The 21,450-nt window shown below is 47.8% G+C and overlaps 1 protein-coding gene across 8 annotated transcripts in view; it reads left to right on the top strand.

The window, feature by feature from the left end:
• Positions 1 to 21,450, top strand: part of STOX2 (storkhead box 2) — a 159,425-nt gene that overhangs the window by 91,488 nt on the left and 46,487 nt on the right. Inside the window, exon 1 of one of the 8 annotated variants that reach the window (XM_084877750.1) lies at positions 10,216 to 10,853. The exons of 5 other annotated variants lie outside the window; for them this stretch is intronic. Coding sequence is in view for 1 of the 3 variants with exons in the window: in XM_084877747.1 (XP_084733873.1) it covers positions 11,168 to 11,195 (28 nt within the window). In the remaining 2 variants the exon portion in view is untranslated. Of the gene's footprint in view, positions 1 to 10,215; positions 10,854 to 10,874; positions 10,997 to 11,026; positions 11,196 to 21,450 lie in introns of those variants that run through there. 2 more of the 8 variants (XM_084877751.1, XM_084877747.1) reach the window with 2 other exon arrangements.

Below are 21,450 nucleotides of genomic sequence, written 5' to 3' on the forward strand. Positions count from 1 at the left end.
AACAACACTTTTAAATAGTTCACTTTTGGAAGCAGTTCTTGTGGACATGAAATGAGTCATTCTTACTGTATTCGTCATGTGTTTTCATTTCATAAAGAAATAGGCCTCTTTCTTTGTATTTTGATAAGCAATTACTTATCAACTCATTGCATTTCTGGGGCTTTGAGTCCCAATCCTGGCAGGCATGAGGTGGGACTTTCAGGAAGAACTTCTAGGAAAACATCTGCGACGCCATCAGCTCGCAGAATGGCATAAGGAGAAACGGAGATTTTCCGAATTTAATTGGGCTTATTCTTCCAGATCGAAGTGTAGGCTGGAAGAGAAGAGTGGCCCTTCACTGAAAAATTATTTAACCCCTTATCTAGCACTAATCATTGGTATGGGGCGTATGGGACAAGGGCCCTGTGTTTGCAAACTTGGTTTGGGATCCACCCATAGCCAATAATAGCCAATCAGCAATGATTTACATAAGATTGGCAGGTGGAAGTTGCTTCAGCTAGCATTGTCTCAGTTAGACAGAGAGTGATTGGCTCTGGCCTTTCAGAGCTTCCAAGGTTCACCAGCCTTCCGGGTTCCTTGTCCACAACCCTCTGCTAGTGGGATGATGATCAGTTTCCGACAATATGAGTGAGATCCTACCGTATTTGTCTTTCTCTGTGACTTATTTCCCTTAGCATATGTCCTCAAGGTCTATCCATGTTGTCATACATGGCAATATTTAATTATTTTTGATGGCCACATAATCCACGTGTATTACATTTTCTTCATCCGTTCATTCATTGATGGGCCACTTAGGTAGATTGTTTTCATATCTTGGCTCTTGTAAATAGTGCTGCAGTAAATATGGGGTACAGGTATCTTTAAGTCGTGTGTTTGTTTCCTTCAGATAAATGCTCGGAAGTGGAATTGCTAGATCAAATGGTGGCTCTATCTTTAATTTTTTGAGGAACCTCGACGCCGGCTTTCCGTAGTGGCCTCACCAGTTCCCATTCCCAACAGCAGAGTACAGGGCTCCCTTTTACCATGTCCTCGCCAGCACTTGTTATCTCTCGTCCTGACAGGTGTGAAGTGATGCCTCCTCGTGGCTTTGATCTGCATTCCCCTGATGATTAGCGATGATGCGCACCTTGAGCATGCATTGAAAATGGGTGACAAAGTCATCTCAGTCTAAATTCTCTGTTTGCGTTTGAGCACCAAGATGTCTGCTCATGAAAAATGTCTGGAAGAATCTGTGTACTCAGCAAACAATGGAGCTGCCCTATTATAAACCCATCTCATCCATTCAACAAATATTTATCTGATATCTACCATGTCCGGACCCTCCTACTAGGGACTGGGCACTTCAACAGAGAAGACAGACACAGCTGCCGAACGGTGCACAATATAATACAGCACACTTTAACTTTTTATTTTGCACCTAAAACTCCCACACACATCATTTATGCATCCATTCACTCAGGTGAACGTGTTTTTCATGTATCGGGAAGATGGATGTCAAGTCTATGAGCATGATTTCCTCTGGGTATGGAGACAGTGAATGCATCACCTTAACCTAAAAGTTTCCATTCCTTCCATAGGAAAGATTACGACACAGTTTCCAACAATTGCCAATTTGGGGTGGTGACTATGCAGATATTTGCTATTTTAAAATTTTTTTCTCTTGTATTTTTATTTTTTCTTATGTAAAAAACAAAAACAAAAACAAAAAAGACCACAACAACTTAAGGGGAAAATGCAAGAGAATCTTATTGGCAGAATTTGGGGAATGGAGAGCAGGAGAGAGAGACAGACAGAATTTGCTTTAGCTGAGGAGAGAGCTGTGACAGCACAGCCATTTCTTGGCAAGAAAGCAAAAGCAATGCGACTTTCTACTTATGGGCTATAACTGTTCATTTTGAACAGTGTTTCCCAAACTTTTGACATATGTGTACCCCTTCTATAATTTTCGTAGCGCTGAGTACCCCTCATAATCATGAGAAGGTAGAATTAGGCGCAGCTAAGCACGGTGCAGTGCATATCCCCACCGAACTCCGGTGCAACGCGTACCCCCACCAAACTCTTCCCGTACCCCTGGGGGTCCGTGTACCACACTTTGGGAAACACTGATTTAGAACTATAAGTACTTTTATCTTTAGACTTGATAGATCGTTTTCAGGTTTCACCTGTGTTTTGAGCAAAGGTTAGCTGTGCTCAAGTTCCTTCAAATGGGCGGGAGGTTCTGTGCGTGCGCCAGGCCTGCTTTCAGAATAGAACCCATTGCATTTCTCGGGAGCAGATGCTTAGTGAAAACGAAGAAGGTTCTGTTTCCTGGGGGGTTAGGAGTGTTGCAGAGGATTGAGGGGAGCCGAAACCGGTTTGGCTCAGTGGATAGAGCGCCGGCCTGCGGACTGAAGGGTCCCGGGTTTGATTCTGGTCAAGGGCATGTACCTTGGTTGCGGGCACTTCCCCAGTGGGGGGTGTGCAGGAAGGCAGCTGATCAATGATTCTCTCTCATTGATGTTTCTAACTGTCTATCCCTCTCTCTTCTTCTCTGTAAAAAAAAAAAATCAATAAAATATATTAAAAAAAAAAAAAAAGGATTGAGGGGAACCCTGTGACATGGGACAGAGCACCCCGTGTTAGCGGGGATGAACGGACACTGTGGGTCCTGAGACTTGGGTCTGACCCTCCCCCAGGAGTATATTCTTTTGTCTCTGTTTGGTTTGCGGGATATGTCATTCCCAGCCCCACAGCCACCTCATCCTCTCATAGAACGTTTCCTCGAACTCTTTAAAAGCCCGTCATAAAATGCTTCATGTTCTCAATCTGAAGAATACATTTTGAATGTAACTGCATAGCTCCTTTAGGACTATGGTTTTTTAAAAAATGGAACAATCTAAAATATTTTCTGTGCAAATGGGCAGGCCAGGTAGATGGTTTTGGTATGGAAGCAGTCCTGTTTCCTAAGTGTAGCTGGTCCTTTTCCAAAACAAATACAAGGCCTACGCTGAATTCAAGGTAACAAACCCTTTTTAATTGTATGCAATGCCCTCTCGGTGTTTCATGAGATAGCAGGATCACCTAGTGGCTAAAATCCCCCCGGGGCTTGCTTGTCAGACTGACTTGATCTAAGTCTGACTGAATCCCGAATTTATTTGTTGTGTGACCTTGGGCAAATGTCATGCCTCCACTGCCTCATCTCTCTATATAAAAGCCTAATATACAAAGTGTCCCCTCGGGAGTTCAACTGGGAGACCTGGAGTTCGATCGTTTGCTATGATGTGTGCTGACCACCAGGGGGCGGAGCGGATTGAAGGAAGGCCCTGGCTGGTGGCCAGCAGCCTCTAGGGACCCTACCCATGCACAAATTTTGTGCACTGGGCCTCTGTTTGTAAAATAATCGTCAGAATAGCTCCTCCAGAGATGGTCGTGGTGGTGCGGATCAAGTGGGATTGTGTGAAAAGCGCCAAGCACAGGGCAAGACCGGTGTGAGTCGGTCTTCCCTGTCGGTCTCAGCACTCAGTGCTGTTAGTTACCCACTTAGTGTGCAGGCCTGTCTTTTGCCTCTCATACAATACACATCCCAAAATACGTGCTCTTATCTCCGCCCTTTGGTGATACACAGAACTCCGATGTCCACTTGCTGTGTGATTTATATAATTTCTTTGCACTTCTATTTCCCACTCTGTGAAAAGTGAATAAGTGATAGTACCACCTCTTTGGCTCGTCCTGCCGATGAAATCAAGTGTGCGTTGCCTCGCTTCGTTTCTCTTTTACACACACTCTTCGCTTGAAATGCCTTTTTCCCTTGACCCCTTCCCAAAGTCTCCTCGGTTCGCACCGTCTCTGTGGCATGTGTTAAGGATTCTTCAGCCCAGAGTTCCGGTGTTCCCTCCTGCCTGCTCAGTCCCACGTGGTACATACTAGTACATACTAACCCTATAGCAGCTGGCCTGTTGTCGTGTCATGAGTTGGCTCTTGACTTGACTCTGTGCTGCCCTACGTTGTATAACAAGGTGCTGCTGTAACAAGCTCACATTTCAGGGTGTGTAAGGAGTGAGGTTTAACCATCGTGGGGGGCCTTATTTCCTTTTAAAACTAGAAAGCGATACATTGACTGTTCTTGGATTGCACGTGTATTATTTGTCCTTAAGCTCATAGGGAGCATTTCAAAATGGCCAGGGTATGTGTTTTTCCAGCTTAGGGTTACGGTAGTTAGTAGTGGGTTCAGCACACCGTTTGGGCAGTGGTCATTGGGCAGGGACCCAGGTGCTCTGGGCTGTTGCTCGAGGGACCTCATGGCTCTGGACAAGCGGTGAGCTCTCTAGTGTGTTCTTCTGAAAATGGAGATGACGAGGGCGCTGCTGAGGTGGAAGGTGAGGACGTAGGGCGTGCAGGAAGCAGTGGATCAATGACTCTCTCTCATCATTGACGTTTCTCTCTCCCTTTCCCTTCCTCTCTGGAATCAATATATATGTTCGGTGATTGGCTATTTTCTCTGTCCAGGGCTTCTTACAGAACTCTTTCTTTGACACAGTAAGCAGTTTGTTTCCTGGGAGGTAAACAGCACGGGATCTCCGGCTGCTTTTTAACAGAAAACTTCAGGACTGAATGCCCTCAAAAGGCATGAGAAGCACATGAATGTGAGATAACCCAAGCTGTGCATATTTCAAAACAGGAACATTGCTGCAGAAGCCACGTGCTGCTTTCTTTTCTTAAAGGTGTTTTAACGGAGGTCTTATGATATGGAGGCTATAATAATGAAAGCGTAGTATGCTAATTAGACTGGACAACCTTCCAGATGAGGCTGGGGCTGCGAGCGAAGCCCAGGTCCTGGGTGCCAGAGGGAAGCTGGTGCTAGCAGCCAGGGGAAGGAAGGCCTACTCTTGCACGAATTTCATGTATCGGGCCTCCAGTCATTACACCATGTCCCAGTTCACAAGTTACCCACGATTCATACTGTTCTCCTAAACATGAGGGTAAAGCAGTGAGTACTGATGTTACCTTTATTCTAGAAACTTCTTTGGAGCTTTTCCTTGGTTCTGAATGATTTGAAATCAACTATATCATCACTTTCAAAAGTCTATCAACATATCTCATCAACACATTAGATTCCTTTTCACAAAAGTAATTTACTTAGGGGAGTTTCTGTTGCATAATCTCTTTGCTGCTTTAAAAATATGGAAACTTTTCAAATGGCCAAAATAACTGGGATGGATGACAAGGGAAATGGAAAGGCTGAGAAATACGCACTTTTACGATCTGTGGCCGTGACTCCCAGAACGTGTTAGTAGAGGACCAGCTTTGAGGCACTGGAGTCTCTGGAATGACCAAAGGGCTCTGTGGTCACATTTTTTGGGCAAAGACTGGAGTAAACAAAGGTAAACCATTTTTTCTGGACTGTAGTAAGCATGGAGCTATAAATATGGCAATCCTAGTGCTCATTCTCCCAAAGGATGTATAACTAATAGTTTCCCAGGCTGATTTGACCACAAACTGTTTTTCTAAGAAATGTTTACTGGGAATCGTGTTTTTCGAAGTTTACTTTGGAAATGCTAATCTTTCCTGCCAGGGTGCTGAGCGGAAGTGGGGTCTGTGAACCTGTCTCCCGGCTCCTGAGCGGAGGTGGGTCTGTGCATGTGTCTTCCGACCCCAGAGCGGAAGTGGGTCTGTGACTGTGTCTCCCGGCCCCGAGCGGAAGTGGGGTCTGTGAGTGTGTCTCCCGGCCTCTGAGCGGAAGTGGGGGTCTGTGCATGTGTCTCCCGGCCCCGAGCGGAAGTGGGGTCTGTGAGTGTGTCTCCCAGCCTCTGACCGGTAGTGGGGTCTGTGAACGTGTCTCCGGCTCCAGAGTGGAAGGGGACCCTGTGAATGTGTCCCCCGGCCCCTGAGCGGAAGTGGGCCTATGAGTGTGTCTCCCAGCCCCTGAGCTGAAGTGGGGTCTGTGAACGCGTCTCCGGCCCCAAGCGGAAGGGGAGCCTGTGAATGTGTTCCCTGGCCCCCGAGCGGAAGTGAGTCTATGAGTGTGTCTCCCGGCCTCTGAGCGGAAGTGGGGTCTGTGAACGTGTCTCCTGCCCCCGAGCGGAAGTGGGCCTGTGCATGTGTCTCCCGGCCCCTGACCAGAAGTGGATCTGTGAACGTGTCTCCGGCCCCTGACCGGAAGTGGATCTGTGCATGTGTCTTCCGGCCCCCGAGCGGAATCAGGGGCCGGAAGTGGATCTGTGAACGTGTCTCCGGCCCCTGACCGGAAGTGGATCTGTGAGTGTGTCTCTGGCCTCTGAGCGGAAGTGGGGCCTGTGCATGTGTCTCCCGGACCGTGGACCTTTATGCCTTTACGGCCTTGTGTGGTGACTGCTTCCTTATCGCTGCCTCCCCCAGGGGGACCTGGGGGCAGGGGCTGTCTCTTGTTCGTGTTGTTTCTCAGTGGCCAGCCCAGGACCCTCCTTGTAATAGTTTAAATACTCTGCTGGATGGAGCATTAATGTGGTATGTGCTATTCTTATTCCCCCTTTACAGAGGAGGAAACTAAGACTCTAGGACGGTGGTTAGCAAACTGCGGCTGGAGGTTTGCTGCTCTGTTGACTAATGAGTTTGCCGACCGCTGCACTAGGAGGTTAAAAACTTGCCCAACATCACAAGCTAGTAAGTGGTGGCCCATAAGAGGTGCTCCATAAAGATATGGCTAATGGACTGATTTCTGCCCTACCCATGCCTGTGCTATGCATCATATTTTGTTTTTATAAGTTAACGTTTGCTTTTGCAAAGGTAATTATGCACACTGAGTGGCCAGATCACTCAGTGTGTGTGTGTGTGTGTGTGTGTGTGTGTGTGTGTGTGTATTATAGGCCTGGTGCATAAATTCATGCATGGGTGGGGTCCGGCCAGTCTGGCCAGGGGGAGGAGACGTGTGGTTGGCCGGCCAGCCTGCCTGCTGGTCGAAGTCCTGGTCAAGGGTACAGTTTGCTTATTAGCCTTTTATTATATAGGATATACACTGAGTGAGATCTTAATAATCTGGCCACTCAGTGTGTATACCTTAGGAGGTCAAATAATACAAATACTGTAGTAAGTACACACACACAGAGACTCTTTCCCTATCGAGTATAGTGAAAAATACCACTTACCTGTCACCTCCACCTCCTACCATTTCTGATTCCCACTTCCCAGGGGCAATCCTCTTAAGACACGTTTAGGTGTTTTTTTGGTACTTATTTAGTTTCTAAATAATTTGCTTGCGATGTTGTATCTTGATTTATTAATTTTGGATTTTACCTTTTGTCTTTCTGGTAAGGCAAATGAAAATTTCACTTTCCTAATATATTCACTTCCCCTTTCCATATTCTCTCAATGTAGTTATATAAGAATTTAAAAATAAATCAATAATCAGTGTTTGTATTATGATGTGAATATAACTTTTACTTTTTAAAAGACCAAGTATTGTGCTATGAAAACATTGACAGCCACTTACTTCACCTGGAGTTAATGACTGTCTTTTTTTTACTGGCATAGATTTTTCTATGTCTGTCTTTAATATTTTTCTCCAAGTGCTCCATCAGATGGGCCCTATGCTGAGAGTGGTCTACTACAGTGGTCGGCAAACTCATTAGTCAACAGAGCCAAATATCAACAGAACAGTGATTAACATTTCTTTTGAGAGCCAAATTTTTAAAACTGAAACTATTTACATTTTTCGGTTATCCCAATAATGTCCATATAAATATCCCAATAATGCCCCCTTTTCTCATTTTTAACTCTTGTTTTTCAATCCCAGGCTCTAACCAGCATCACGAGCTGTGTGTCCTTCATCCCCTTTAAGGCAGAACGGTTCCCAGCTCCCTCCTGTCTTCTGAGCGGTTAACCTTGACCATTACAGGCCAGGTGTTTTGCAGAAGATCCCTCACCTGGAAGTGGGCTGTTGACTTCTTCAGGACTAGGCTTAGATGAAGCCCTGGCTGGGGGTGCTCAGGGATGATGTTGCTTTCTTTTCAGTGCAGGGCATTCGGAGGCACAGGATGGCTCTTGGTTCACTGGTAGACTAAGTTTGGTCATTGGGTTATGGTGGCGTACCACTGTCTTTTCCCCTTTGTAATTAAACTAGAGGCCAGGTGCATGAAATTTGTGCATGGGTAGGGTCCCTAGGCCTGACCGGCGATCTGGGCCAAATGGGGCCTTCCAGCTGCCTGCTAGGGCCTGCCTTTCCTGGCTGCTGGCTGCTGGCTGGGGCCTTCCTTCACTCCGTGCCACCTCCTAGTGGTCAGCGCATGTCATAACAAGCAATCAAACTCCTGGTCTCCTGGTGGAACTCCTGAGGGCACACTTTGCATACTAGCCAAAGATAGATAGATAGATAGATAGATAGATAGATAGATAGAAAGAAAGAAATTTACTTATTGCTATTCTGAGACTATATGAATAGCTTGTTCTCCAACAATCTTTTACCCTAAGTTTTGTCATACTTCAATAATTTCCGCTTGAACACTTTTGTTGCAGTGGTGGTTACAAATGCAAATTCTCATTCTGTAATTTCTTCTGAGGTTGTAAGTTGGCGTTCATTTGTGTGAAATGAGAGCCCCATCCTTTCATGCATCCCTGGGATTTCTGTCCTGTCACAGTGGACTTGTGGTCGCATTAGTCCATTTTGCACACACGGGGAGCCCATCAGTCTGGTCCCTGAGTCTTTTGAGGCGTCCCGTCAGGTTTTGAGAGTTTTCTTGCTTTCTGCCACGTCGGGCCTGGAAGTAGTAACTTCTCTGAGGAATCCTTTGCTTGGCGTGGGGACCAGTATTTAGAACCCAAACCACGAATGCCATGTGGCTCATTGCACTGTGTAGAGTGGCTGCAGCGAGTTCCTTGGTCAGGGCGGGCAGTCAGGTGGCCTGTGAGTCCAGGCCCCTCTCCTGTCCCTGCCGCGTCTCCGTGTGTCCCTTCTCCCACATGTGTTTACACACCTCCTCAGGCTCACTGTACACACAGTGTTTCAGACTCACCCACACCACCCTCATGGCTGCATCTCCTCCTGGGTGTCTGTTTACACTTCCTTCTCTCTCTTCACTCAGCCCCCTCCTTCCATCTGCTGCTCCAGCTCCCAGGGCTGTGTGATGGCTCATCTGCTCTCATCTTTTCTCTCCTCCTCTTCCTCACACTGTCATTGCCCTGGGAGTCGGGAGGTGCCGTCCACAACCTGTCCATCTCACCAGGAGCCACACCGTGGGTGCTCCACCTGTGGGTGACTTGACTTGAAGTGAGAAGACAGCGAGAGAGCAAACAGTTTCCCTGCCACACCCCAGCCCGCTCTGCCTGGGCTCTCCCCTTGACCTTCGCTGTCCACAGTCCACAGGCCTCTCCTTAGCCTCCAGGCAAATTCCAATTCCTTCCACTTTCTTCACAGTTGTACTTCCGACCACCTCAGGGGGTGGGGCTTCCTCTCAGGGGTGTTTGGTGACAGACCTGACAGGTCGGGGATGGATGTGGGCAGCCCTGGGGACTGTGGCCCATCCGCCTCACGGGAGACTTGGCACCGAGCCGCCCCGATGACTGCAGACAGGAGAAGTAGGAGGCCTGCCTGGAGGAGGCAGAGGTCGGCCTCTCCGATCGGGTTTTGACATCTTGGTTTTTCCACTTTTAATGGAAATGAGTACAGGTGTCTCCTAGAAACTGTTCCCCTTGGATGTCCAAAACCACATTGATGCCTGTTATCCCTGCTCACTTACAATGGATATAGTTTTAAATGTCAGTTCTCATCCTGCTCTTTGAAAGAGGGGGAGTGGGAAGCTGAAAAGAAAACGAAACACAGGAGACATTTGTACCTTAGGATCCTGAGAATGCCTTCGGTGTCCATTCAGGGTATAGGCGTAAGGAGGGACACAGGGTGTGTGTGTGTGTGTGTGTGTGTGTGTGTGTGTGTGTATTTTTTTTTTTTAAGGTGATGTATGGGAGGCAGCGCCTCTGGAGCAGGTGGGGAGGTTTGGTTGATTTCTCCAAGCTTGAGCAAACAAAAGCTGGCGTTTTCTGCCCGTGGGTTTTCCACTGCGGAGCTGCCCGAGCAGGGGCCCCTGTGGGTGGTCAAATCTAAGACATATGGCGGGTCCACCGCTCAGCTTCTTGCTAGAACCGCGGTTAGCACTTGCCATCCGGGCGGATTTTATAGGATCCTTCCCCTCCGTGCTTTATTTATTTATTTACGCTGCTGGCACCGTGGAATTGTGGGTAAGGCTGCTTTAAATCAGAACCGTGTTAAATAAAAATATGCAAAAAGAGCATTTTGGGCCGGGAAGATTGCGAACATGTCAACATAAATCACGTCTGCTGATTGGCTTAGCTTTCTCAAACCAGGAAGGACATCTTGAGCGCCGTGCCCGGTTCGGTTTTGCTTTGCTGCAGATTAGGTTTAGCAACAAATTCCATCTGGCTGGAGCTACATGCAGTCTCTCTATTGATTGGTTATGTGGGGACTTCATGGGAGTGTCCTTCAAATCCCTTTTCCTAGCATTTTTTAAAGCTCCACTGGGGGGTGGGGTGCGGTGGGGAGGGGGGAGGCGGCGGAAAGACAAGAGAAAAAGGACCCTGCATTGTCTCGGTTGTTTCAGTGTGCGTCCAACATGCAAAAAACACGGTCCTAAATTTTTAATTAGCTAAGTGAGTGGTGAAAAGGGAAAGTCATATAACAAGCCTGGGTGAGCAGCTGGGAGGTGTTGCCATGACGACAAGTTCAGCAGGCTGCCAGCGAGCATGTCAATGGGCGATGCCGGGAGAGGGCTTTGAGACGGTGCCTGCTAGCCACAATGTGATTGGTCACGCCTCTGTTGTCTTTGTGTGAACCGGAGGATGCTGGGTAAGACCTAGAGTGAATGCTCAGCTTGTCTCAAGGCTGCAATGAGGTAATGCTTCTGAGTCTTTGGGGATTACGAGCTCCTGCCTCCAAAAGACCGCAGACTGGGAGTGTTTTCGTTCCTACGTGCATTCATTACCGACTGTAACGTGTGAAGAAGTTGTGCAGCTGCGTATCTTCGTCCTTCCATACGTGCATGTGTATGTGGTAGAGAACCGAACACGTGTGTATGTTGCCTATAGGGTCTCGAGCGTATTCTAAAAAAAAAAAAAAAGAGAGATAACCCTCCATATTAGTCATCCTGCTCAGCGCCAACATTCCCTCTGATTGCTGGCGTCAGTGGCAGCAGCTGTTGATGGATAGATGCTATGTTACAATGCATTCTGGTTGGGTAAGCAAACTCGCTCATTTTGGGGGAGGGTATTGGGCATTGATTACGCTCTGGAGCCTTTTATTTTGTGGTGTCTTCTCATAGATGGGAAGGCGGCTGTGCAGCATGTGGGGTTTGCTCGGTCAGGAGGTTTAGTTCATTTTGGATTCCTTGAAGTCGGCCGGTTTACACCCCAGTATTGATCATAGGTGGTTTGTCACGATTGAATAGAATATTCGACTGCTCCAACTAAATCACAGGTGGGACAGTGGAAACGCAGAGCGCCGAAGGGGCAGGTGCTTAGGGATGCAGAGATCTGGGGATGTTGGCGGGCTGTTTTGTGAAGCAAATACATCAAAGTGCCAACGTGATGGAGACGCGAGAGCTCAACCCCGAGCCCTCGCCGCACCGAGGCGGTGACGTGGCTTCTCTCCGGGGCCTCGGCGGCGGCGGGAGGGTGGTCTCACACGCACGAGCAGCAGCTGGTGCCGGGAATGGACGGCGCGGGCAGCAGCTCCCGGGGCCGCGGGGATGACCCAGGGGGGAGCGAGTGGCCGGCCTTGGTCATCGTCTCCGAAACAGGAGGCCGGGGAGCCAGGTTTTGGCTGGAGCTGGCCGAGCCGTCATCTTGTCACTCTGTTGTGTGTACCTCGCAGAGAGCTCATAAAATTTTATAAGCCTTTAAACGGACAAACAAAGAATAAAAACACCTCGGACAATAACGAGTGGTTTCGGCGGCGGCGGCGGCGGCGGCACGGTCCGGCGAACCTGTCGGCTCCCTTGCTTTCCGGGAGGTCAGGCCACGGGCGTGTGGTTGAAGCCATCACAGGCCACGGGACACAGGGCTGTGCAGGAAGTCAGGACCCGGTCTGGCTGCAAACCACCTCTTCTTTATTCTCTTATGTAAAGCCAGCTCTGCTCTGACCCAGCTGTGTGCTTCCTGTGTGTCAGTATTGGTGAAGGGAGGCCTGGCCAGGGATAAACAGGTGTGGTAGCATGTCTGGGTTTTAAGTGCTGCAGTCAGTTCTGAATGCTGACGGCACCCATAGGACCGTGGGTTGTGACTCTTCACCACCACGTCGGTCCTGTCTCGTGGCGTGAATGACAGAGCCGGCCGCCTGGCTGCACTCGCAAGTCCCTGAGTGGGCAGGCCCCGGGAGGAAGCCAGAGTCCTTTGTCTGAAACGAAGCAGGGTGCAGCGACCCCGTGACCAAGGCAGGAGAAATCCACCTGTTGGTAAGATAGGCACGTTGTCTCCATGGGCAACGGGCTGTTCTGCTGCCTCCATTTCTCCGGGGCAGAAGTGAATGGTGTGGTTTTCCATCTTAGGCATGCTGTGTTAATTCACACGGCTTTCAGGTTCATTAACGATTCCGTTTTCCTAAGAGCGGATGCTCTGTAGATCCGTCCGCTGGTGGCCAGCAGGACCCGCTGCTTTCGTCCTCTTGCAAGCCGTGAAAGGTCCTGACTTGAAAATGTAGGAATTATATGTATTAATCCTTAGAGGAAGGTATCCTTATGTTGTGTAGTGATAAGCTAACTTGTTTTCCTTTAATCAAGTAAAAAAGTTCTCATCTTTTATCGAGGCGATTTACTGTGTCTCTGGGGATCAGGTTATCTCCCCAGATCTTCGGTATTAAGTCATTTCGGAGCATTTTACACATGCCACGTGAACATGCCGAAGATTAAGTGAAATGGAAAGTACAAAGGGTTTCTGTAGCGTTGGCTGTTTCGTAAGCTTTTTCCTAGTTCAAAAGCCCTCTCGGCGAGGAGAAACTGCGAGTCCCAACTAGCACGCGTCACGATGTGCCGTGACAGGCCCCAGCCCGTGGCTCCCGGTTGGTGAGCGCAGAGATGAATGGCAGATGCGGTGTTGCATCGCCTTGCTTTCAGCACCGATAGGATTAAGGGAAGCTAGTAGCTTAGCGAAGGGCTTTGCTCCGTAAGAGAGTGCAATGGGTAATACTCGATGGTTTGTCAAGTTTTCAAAACTTTGGCCCTCTGGAGAAGCCTAGAGAGGGGAAAAAGTATGCTTTTAGATTGAGGGATTAAAGCAACTTAAAAATACATGCTTTCTTTAAAAACTCACCTGTTACAAACGAGTCACAGGCCCACCACACTTGTAAAATGGGGTTCATTGAGCAGCAGGGGCAAAAGTTTCTGCAGGAAAAGCAAAACTTGAGCAGGAGAATGAAATGAGGGGCTGTGAGAGGTAGAATAACCCAGGCGTGAAGGCCTTGGAATCAGACAAAGCCCCGACTGTTACCGGAGGGTAACTTTGGTCACTTACCCTCCCTGAGTGGAGCCGTCCACCCCATCCACCAGCCACAGGAGTCACCGCCTCTCGGGTGGGAGTGAGGGGACTGTACACAGCTCGGTCTTCATTCAGGGGATGTTCCTTTCGACATATCTGTTGCACAGACAGCCCATCAGCATCTCCAGAGCTTTGCAACTGTAAATACTGCATCCCTTTAGGGCTTAGGTTTCAATGTCCACCTTTTTGGACTAGGGAGCTCAATGCTACATGTAGATTTTATCCATTTAAAAATGCAATGTTGCACTAGCTCCGTGGTGGGCAAACTGCGGCTCTCGAGCCACATGCGGTTCTTTGGCCCCTTGAGTGTGGCTCTTCCACAAAATACCACGGCCTGGGCAAGTCTATTTTGAAGAAGTGACGTTAGAAGTCTAAGTTTAAAAAATGTGGCTCTCAAAAGAAATGTCAATCGTTGTACTGTTGATATTTGGCTCTGTTGACTAATGAGTTTGCCGACCATCGCCCTAGCTGGTTTGGCTCAGTGGTTAGAGTGTCAGCCCATGCACTGAAAGGCCTTGGGTTTGATTCCATCAAGGGCATGGACCTCAGCTGCAGACATGATCCCTGGTCCCCCTTAGGGCTCGTGTGGGAGAAAACCAATCAATGTGTCTCTCTCAAATTGATCTTTCTTCCCCTCCCCTCCCCTCCCCTCCCCTCCCCTCCCCTCCCCTCCCGTCCCCTCCTTCCTCCCCTCCCTTTCCCTCCCCTCCCCTCCCCTCTCCCCTCCCCTCCCCTCCCCTCCCCTCCCCTCCCCTCTCCTTTCCCTCCTTTCCACTTTCTAAAAATCAATGGAAAATTTTTTTTGATGTTATGTTATTTATAATATGATAATAATAAAACCTTACAATCCATAGCACAGAAACCAGGATGTAATAACGGGATGGAGACTAGTACAAAACCCCTTCGTGAAGAAAGGGTTTTCTAGTTGAGTTAACAGCAGGAGTCGTGCAAGGATGAGCACCTGCTTAGAGAAGACACTTTGCAAGTCTCTCCAGCTACTCATGGGGTTACTAACTTATATTCAGATTTTATATTTAAAAGGGTGCATTTTCAAAACTTTGCAATATAGCATCTCCTTTTTTATGGTGCAGTTTACACATTTGTGTGGTTTTAATATGTCTATGCCTCTTGTATTTGGGACTATTATTGCTTAGACTGAATATGTGGTGAGGTTGTGTGTAACATATAATGCTGGCGTAGCCCATGCTGCCCTTATCAATGACTACATTTTTATCGTGGCTTCCTGAGTTGATGGTTTACTTATAGGATAGTATCGTGTCTTTTTCTTCCTCATAGTCCTTAGCCCAATGCTAAGCATACAACAGGTTCTGATACATATATCTTATTTAGTTGCTTAAAAAATGGTGGGCTTTTATATGGAAATATAGAAAGGTCCTATGAAATCTTAGATATGCTGCTATCTGCATTTTCTTATTGTCAAATAGTGTTTCTCATCTTTACCCAGTTCCCCTTTTATCTAACGTAAAAGTCATATATCCTTAAAATTTCAAATTAAGAAAAGGAAACGTGGTTGAATTTAAATGAAAACAATTATACTGTGTAGATGAACCTCTTAGCCACTCATGGCTTCTGTAAGCGTCTGCGTTGTCTTTGTGAGAGAGGGCATGTGACATTCTCCAAATGTGAGAATCGTGTTTGAATCCTGGGTACAATGTATCACTTACTTACCGGGAGACAGAAAACAACTTCCTGGGTCTTAGCTGTTTACGTGAGGATTACCCCTATGTCCCAGGATGGTGCTAAGGAAGGTAACCTACATAAAGTACTCAGCGTATAGTACCTGCCAGGTAGTAGGTACTCAATAAATGTTAGTACTTTTTATCTCCTGTTTGCACTTAATTGCTACAATGACCCTCTTCTTCTGGCCTTAATGGGATATCTTTCCTGCTGGGATAGGAGAGAAATGATTTGTTTCTTCCAGTTTGGTAAGTTATTGTACAGAGCGATCTTTCTGATATGACAATGAAATTTTAATCACTTGTCTTTATGTAATACCCTTGGGGGTGTAATGGATAGCCACATACTTAGAGCATTTGATATTGATTGTATCCCTGTTTTCAAGGATGAAACCGGGGACATCACATCGGTGTAGGAGCACGGCAGGAGGCGTATGCTGTCCGTCACGCTTAGGGCGGTGGGCGGAGGAAACCAGCAGGGTTTCCAGTGGTTCTGGTGGGGACCCGAGGCAAAATCTGGCCAACAGAACGTTTAGACATTGAGTAGACTGGCTCTGTAGACTCTTTGGATTATGGGCTAGAGACGTGATCGGCAGACTGTGGCTCTCAAGCCACATGTGGCTCTTTGGCCCCTTGAGTGTGGCTCTTCCACAAAATACCACGGCCTGGGCAAGTCTACTTTGAAGAAGTGGTGTTAGATGAAGGTTAAGTTTAAAAAATTTGGCTCTGAAAAGAAATGTCAATTGTTGTACTGTTGGGATTTGGCTCTGCTGACTAATGAGTTTGCCGACCACTGAGCTAGAGGGATGGGTCGAGAAGTAAAGACAGGAATCTGGCATTCACTGGTCACGTGGCTGCATAGATGGGGGTGTGGCATGTAAGCTCAGGGATGCAGGAGGCAGCAGGCTTCAGGACAAAGCTCACACATCCAGTTCTGGACATGCTGAGGCCGAGGCGCTGGGGACAGCCACACGGAGCTGTCTGTAAGCAGAGAGAGGTGGGCCTGGAAGTCAGGGGAGAGTTTCAGGGCCAGAGAGGGCAGTTGGTACCCACCTGCTGGGCATGAGGGTGAGAGTGCCTGTGCTGGGGGTGGGGCTGGAGGAGAGAGGCCATCTGGGGGCGGAGCCCTGGCCAGTTCTTCCTTATGGAAGCCTGCAGCGGAAACGCAGACCTCCGTGTGAATGTAGAACCCAGGTTTCCTTTGAATGGTTCCCACATGCCTGGTTTCCCCAAAGGCATTGATAAGTTTACTGTTCGGAACTGGAAAGCCGGAGCTGGAAAACAGCACAGCCATCTAATTCTGCCCACCTGCATTTGATGGACAGCAGTCTAGTCCCGCCCACCTGCATTTGATGGACAGGCTGGTGGGTCTCAGTGCACCCTCCCAGTGACCAAAACTCGCTTTTCCCAGAGGCTGTGGCTGGGCAGCTATGCACTCAGGCCATACCACACAGTAGGTCTGCCTTTGGTGAGAGCACTGCAAGTGGCTGTGGAAAATAGAAGGTACTACACTCTCAAAGAGAAACGTAGCATGAAAAGCTGTTATCCATCTTCAGAATGACACGCTTTTAATGAGAGGGAATGGCCTAGCTGAGGCTCCCGAGCCACATGTGGCTCTTTGGCCCCCTGATGTGGCTCGGTGCTAGAACCACTTCAAAATAGACTCACCCAGGCCGAAAACCGACTTCTGAGCATGGGCCATGGAGTTCCAATCGCACTGGACGTGCGCGCTCGGCCGTGGTATTTTGTGGAAGAGCCACACTCAAGGGCCAAAGAGCCTCATGTGGCTCACGAGCCGAGGTTTGCCGACCACTGGCCTAGGACTCCTGGCAATTGCGACATAGTCCTCTAACTTACTTTTGAGAGCTGTTAAATCAAGTACATTGTTCTTTACGTGGATGAATGTTGCCTCAAAACTTTTCCGCCTCAATGCCTCAATATAACTCTGTGGGTAGCCGGTGCCACTGTGTGCCCAGGCACGAGAACACGCCACACCACCTTGTCGGCTCTCCCGGCCTCCCTGTGTAACTGTGTGTGTGTGTGTGGGGGGGGGGGGGGGTTGTGCTTCATTTGAATTCCCTGTCCTGAATTTCAGTTAGAAATCAGATTTCCTTCATTTCATAATTTCTCATTGTTTTAAAAAACAGTGGCGTTGTGGGTGATGTTTCAGACTTCTCCTGTGGCCTTTGCCCTCCGAGGACCGACCAGAGGTGTCCACGCCGGGATTCTGTGTACTTGGCTCCCAGCCACAGGGTGGACGGGAGAGCTGTGCCACCTCGGGTGGGTGGGGAGCCCCTCGGGGTGGCCCATGGCACAGGTCAGACCAAGCACAGCCTTCATTCTGTGAAGGGAAAGCCCTTTGGGGCCCCATCGCGTAGCCAGGCCACGTCCCTGTCCCCCACCAGATCCTTGCCTAAGTGTACCCTTCAAGTGTCATGGGGGTGTCATGTGCTCAAGGAACATGTTTGGGTGACTCCCCACTAACAGCAGGGGGGCACCCCCTGAATCAGTTTGAGCTGAGCGGCCTTCCTCTCACCCGCCCCCCTCCCCCCCCGAAGCGCTGCTGCCAGTAGCCAGGATTTACACCCTCATTTGGACAGGATGCAAGTTGTTTTGTGTTGTCTTACTTTTTATGTATAATGTGCTTTTAAATCTTTATTGGTTGTTTGTGTTTTTTATTGTTGACTCTATTACAGATGTTCCCCATCCCTCCCCCACCCCCCCGCCCAGCCTCCCTCCACCCTTCTCCCGCCCCTCGGGCCGCCACGCTGACTTACAGAGTGTGCTTGGCAGTAGGGTAGCTCTGTGCATTCACCCGCCGCCCATCGAGCCGCCCACTCCGGCTGCTCCCTGGGCCCGTGCCGGCTCTCCCTCGCTCCGTCATGCTGGATGTGCGTGCGATGCAGACATTGTCTTCACAGAGTTCTCTGCAACATAACTGGGGGATTGGAAGAATTTGGGGGTCACGTTATTTCTGGGTGCCAGAATCGTTGTTGAGATGCCATGTTTGAGAGTTTTGCTCTTGGTGGCATTTTTGGAGTTGAAGTGCAGAAGCTAGTCATGCTCAGAGACCCCTCTGGGGACCGCAGGTGCCAGCCGTGAGGAGGAGGAGTGAACACGTGTCTCGGGTCACACTTGTTTTTCCTCTCAGTTGTACCGGCCTCAGCCAGCCTCCGGAGGGGCCCTCACGCATGTGGAGTGTGGGTCAAAGAGAGAGGGTCGAGAAAGGCAGCCCTGAGTGCCGTGATTACCGTGGTTACCGTGGTGCCGGTGATCTGGTGTGCAGTGCTGTGGGCCTCCTGGCTCATCTCATGCCGGTGAGAAAACTCATTAGTGCTTGTGCCAGAGGGCAGGCTGGGGGAATGAGATAGCAGCTCTGGTGTCAATCACTTTAGCTTCTCATTAGCAAGTCCCAAGAATATATTGTGCCAACGAGGCCAGGACCACAAAAAGCGAAGTAAATTCTAGTTGCCTGTGTCTCACCACCATTGTCATAGAAGGGTATAGAGGAGGGGGTGTGGTATGTGGGAAACGGATGAACTGAAATTGTATCATTTTGAGACTAAAATTTAAAAAAATTAATCTCAATTAAATACTCCCTAAAATAAGTCTTTATAAAAGGAAAACAAAGAACAAAGCTAACATATTTACTTCTATTATCAAAGGTACTTCATTATTAAATATTATTATTGAGGTTATTTAAACAGTAAAGTTAATTATAATAAGTAGAAGATTTCACTTCTGAGCGCGATGGAGCGATCACAGTCTGCCCCTTCACTCCCCCAGAACAGAGCTTGAATCCTGGACAGAAAGCACAGAGCAGCTGTCCAAGGACTCAGGAAAGGTGATGGCAGCAGGCAGATGGGGGAAGGAGGCCAGAAATCAAAGTACCACGACTCTGGTGATAACTTTCCTGTTTCTCCCGCCCTCTGGCATCACCTGGCATAGACCCAGAACTCAGCAGGGCATACTGGTATGGACAGAGAGATCTCTTTCTAAAAAATGTATTTGTTATTGATTTCAGAGAGGAAGGGAGAAGGAGGGAGGAATAGAGACATCAATGATGAGAGAGAATCATTGATCGGCTGCCTTCTGCACACCCCACACTGGGGATTGAGCCCGAAACCTGGGCATGTGCCCTGACCTGGAATCGAACCTGGACCTCCTGGTTCATAGGTCGATGCTCAACTACTGAGCCATGCCAGCTCGGTGTCAGAAAGATCTTTAGATCATTTCTCACTTTCTTGACCCCAAGAAGCAGGAAAAGGGACTCTGGCATTCACAGTACGTGGGGGAATCACTGTTCTCTTTCTTCTCTTTTCATTCTTTCCCATCCAGCCCGTACTCAGAGCTGCATGGGCGCGGTAGCAGTGGGGTCTGGTGGTCATCTGTCTGGGAAGGCGGGGAACCCTCTTCTCTGTGAGAGAAGCTGTGCTCCCAAGAGTATCGGGTGACTTCCCTCTCTCCTCCCACCACTTGGCACCAGCCCGAGACACAGATGCTGGGAGTGCGTGGCTGAGCAAAGGAACTAAAGCCTCAGCCTTTTGGCAGAAGGACCGTGGAAGAGGGGCCCCAGGGAACTGCAAGGTGTTGAGATCACAGAGGGGAGGGAGCTCAAGAGAGAGATCACTCTTCTGAGCGGTGCACACGTGCCTCTGACCCCAAGGGGCATTCTTAGATTATGAACTAGGCCAGTGGTCGGCAAACTCGTTAGTCCACAAAGCCAAACATCAACAGTACAACGATTGAAATTTCTTTGGAGAGCCAAATTTTTTAAACTTAAACTTCTTCTAACGCCACTTCTGCAAAATAGACTTGTCCAGGCCGTGGTATTTTGTGGAAGAGCCACCCTCCAGGGGCCAAAGAGCCGCATGTGGCTCACGAGCCGCAGTTTGCCGACCACAGAACTAGGCCACCACAGAGGCTCAGATGGCCCATCAAACGTTACACGATCGGGGCCGCTCTCGATAGCACTGCCAAGGCTTTGAGCACCTGATGGAAGGTGATTTGGAAACTGCAGCCTGAATGTAACCAAATCAATTGCGTCCTTCAAAAGAAAAAAGACACTAACATGTTCCTTAGGATCTAACCCCTTAGATGTTCATAGCATAGTAATCAACATTGTGCAAAATGACTCAGCATATACTAGTAAAGAACCAGGCTAATCTCAGTTTGTATAGGAAAGGACAGTCAACAGTTGACCATGCTGAGGTGTCCCATGTTAGAATTACTAGACAAATCCTTTAAATCCGCCGTTATAATATGGCCCAAGAAGTGTGCTCAAACACTAGTGAAGGGAGTGGGAAAGTAGAGTGAAAAGGAATAGACGATAATATAATGTAGAACCACGTGGGGATTTTAGAACTGAAGTATTTAATGTATGGCTGTGGTCAATAACAGAATGGAGAGAAATGGGGTCCATGGACTTAAAGACAGATTAGTAGAAATGATCCAGTCACAACAACAGAGAATAAAAGATTGAAAAGTAAACAGAGCCTCAGGGTATATGGGCCAATGCCAAAGATATCTAACATTTGTGTCATCAAAACTCTGGTGTGATTTGAAAAAGTATGAAGAAATAACGGCTAAAACTTCCTAAATTTAGTAAAAGATGTAAACTTCCAGATCCAAGAAGCCCAACAAATCCTAAACAAGATAATAAAGAAATCCATTTGTAAGACACATCATAAACTGCTGAAAACTAAAAGGAGGGAAATCATGAAAGCAGTCAGAAAAAAAATGATATATAACATACAGTAGAAGAACAAGTTGAATGAAGATTTTTAATTAAAAACCATGAAAACCAGTATGAAGTAGAACAGTATTTTGAAAGGATCTTGTGAATATATCTTTCAGATAAGAAGGGGAAATAATGTCATTTTCAGATAAAATAAAACAAAAAATAGTTGACTGCCAGAAGTTCTACTGTAAAAGAAATGCTGATGGATAGAAAAAACCAGAGGAAAACTTGGAGCATCAGGAATGAAAGAAAAGCAAGAGTGATAAATATTTAGATAAATGTAATTAGCCATTCTTCTCTTTGTAGAATGATGGAAAACAAATATAATAGAGTTTCAGTGTATATATCGATATAATACATTTGACAACTATAAGATAAAGAGAGGAGGGTAAAGGAGCCAAAATTGTGTAAGGTTTATCACTTGAGGTAGTTAAATGTTAATTCTAAGTAGACTGAAAATTTATTTATGAATACCGAAATGCTTAAAAACAACACCTAAAAACACTATACAAAGAAGTACGTTAA

Source organism: Pipistrellus hanaki (assembly GCF_964339955.1).
Source record: "Pipistrellus hanaki genome assembly, chromosome: 3".
In the NCBI taxonomy this organism is placed as follows: Eukaryota; Metazoa; Chordata; class Mammalia; order Chiroptera; family Vespertilionidae; genus Pipistrellus; species Pipistrellus hanaki.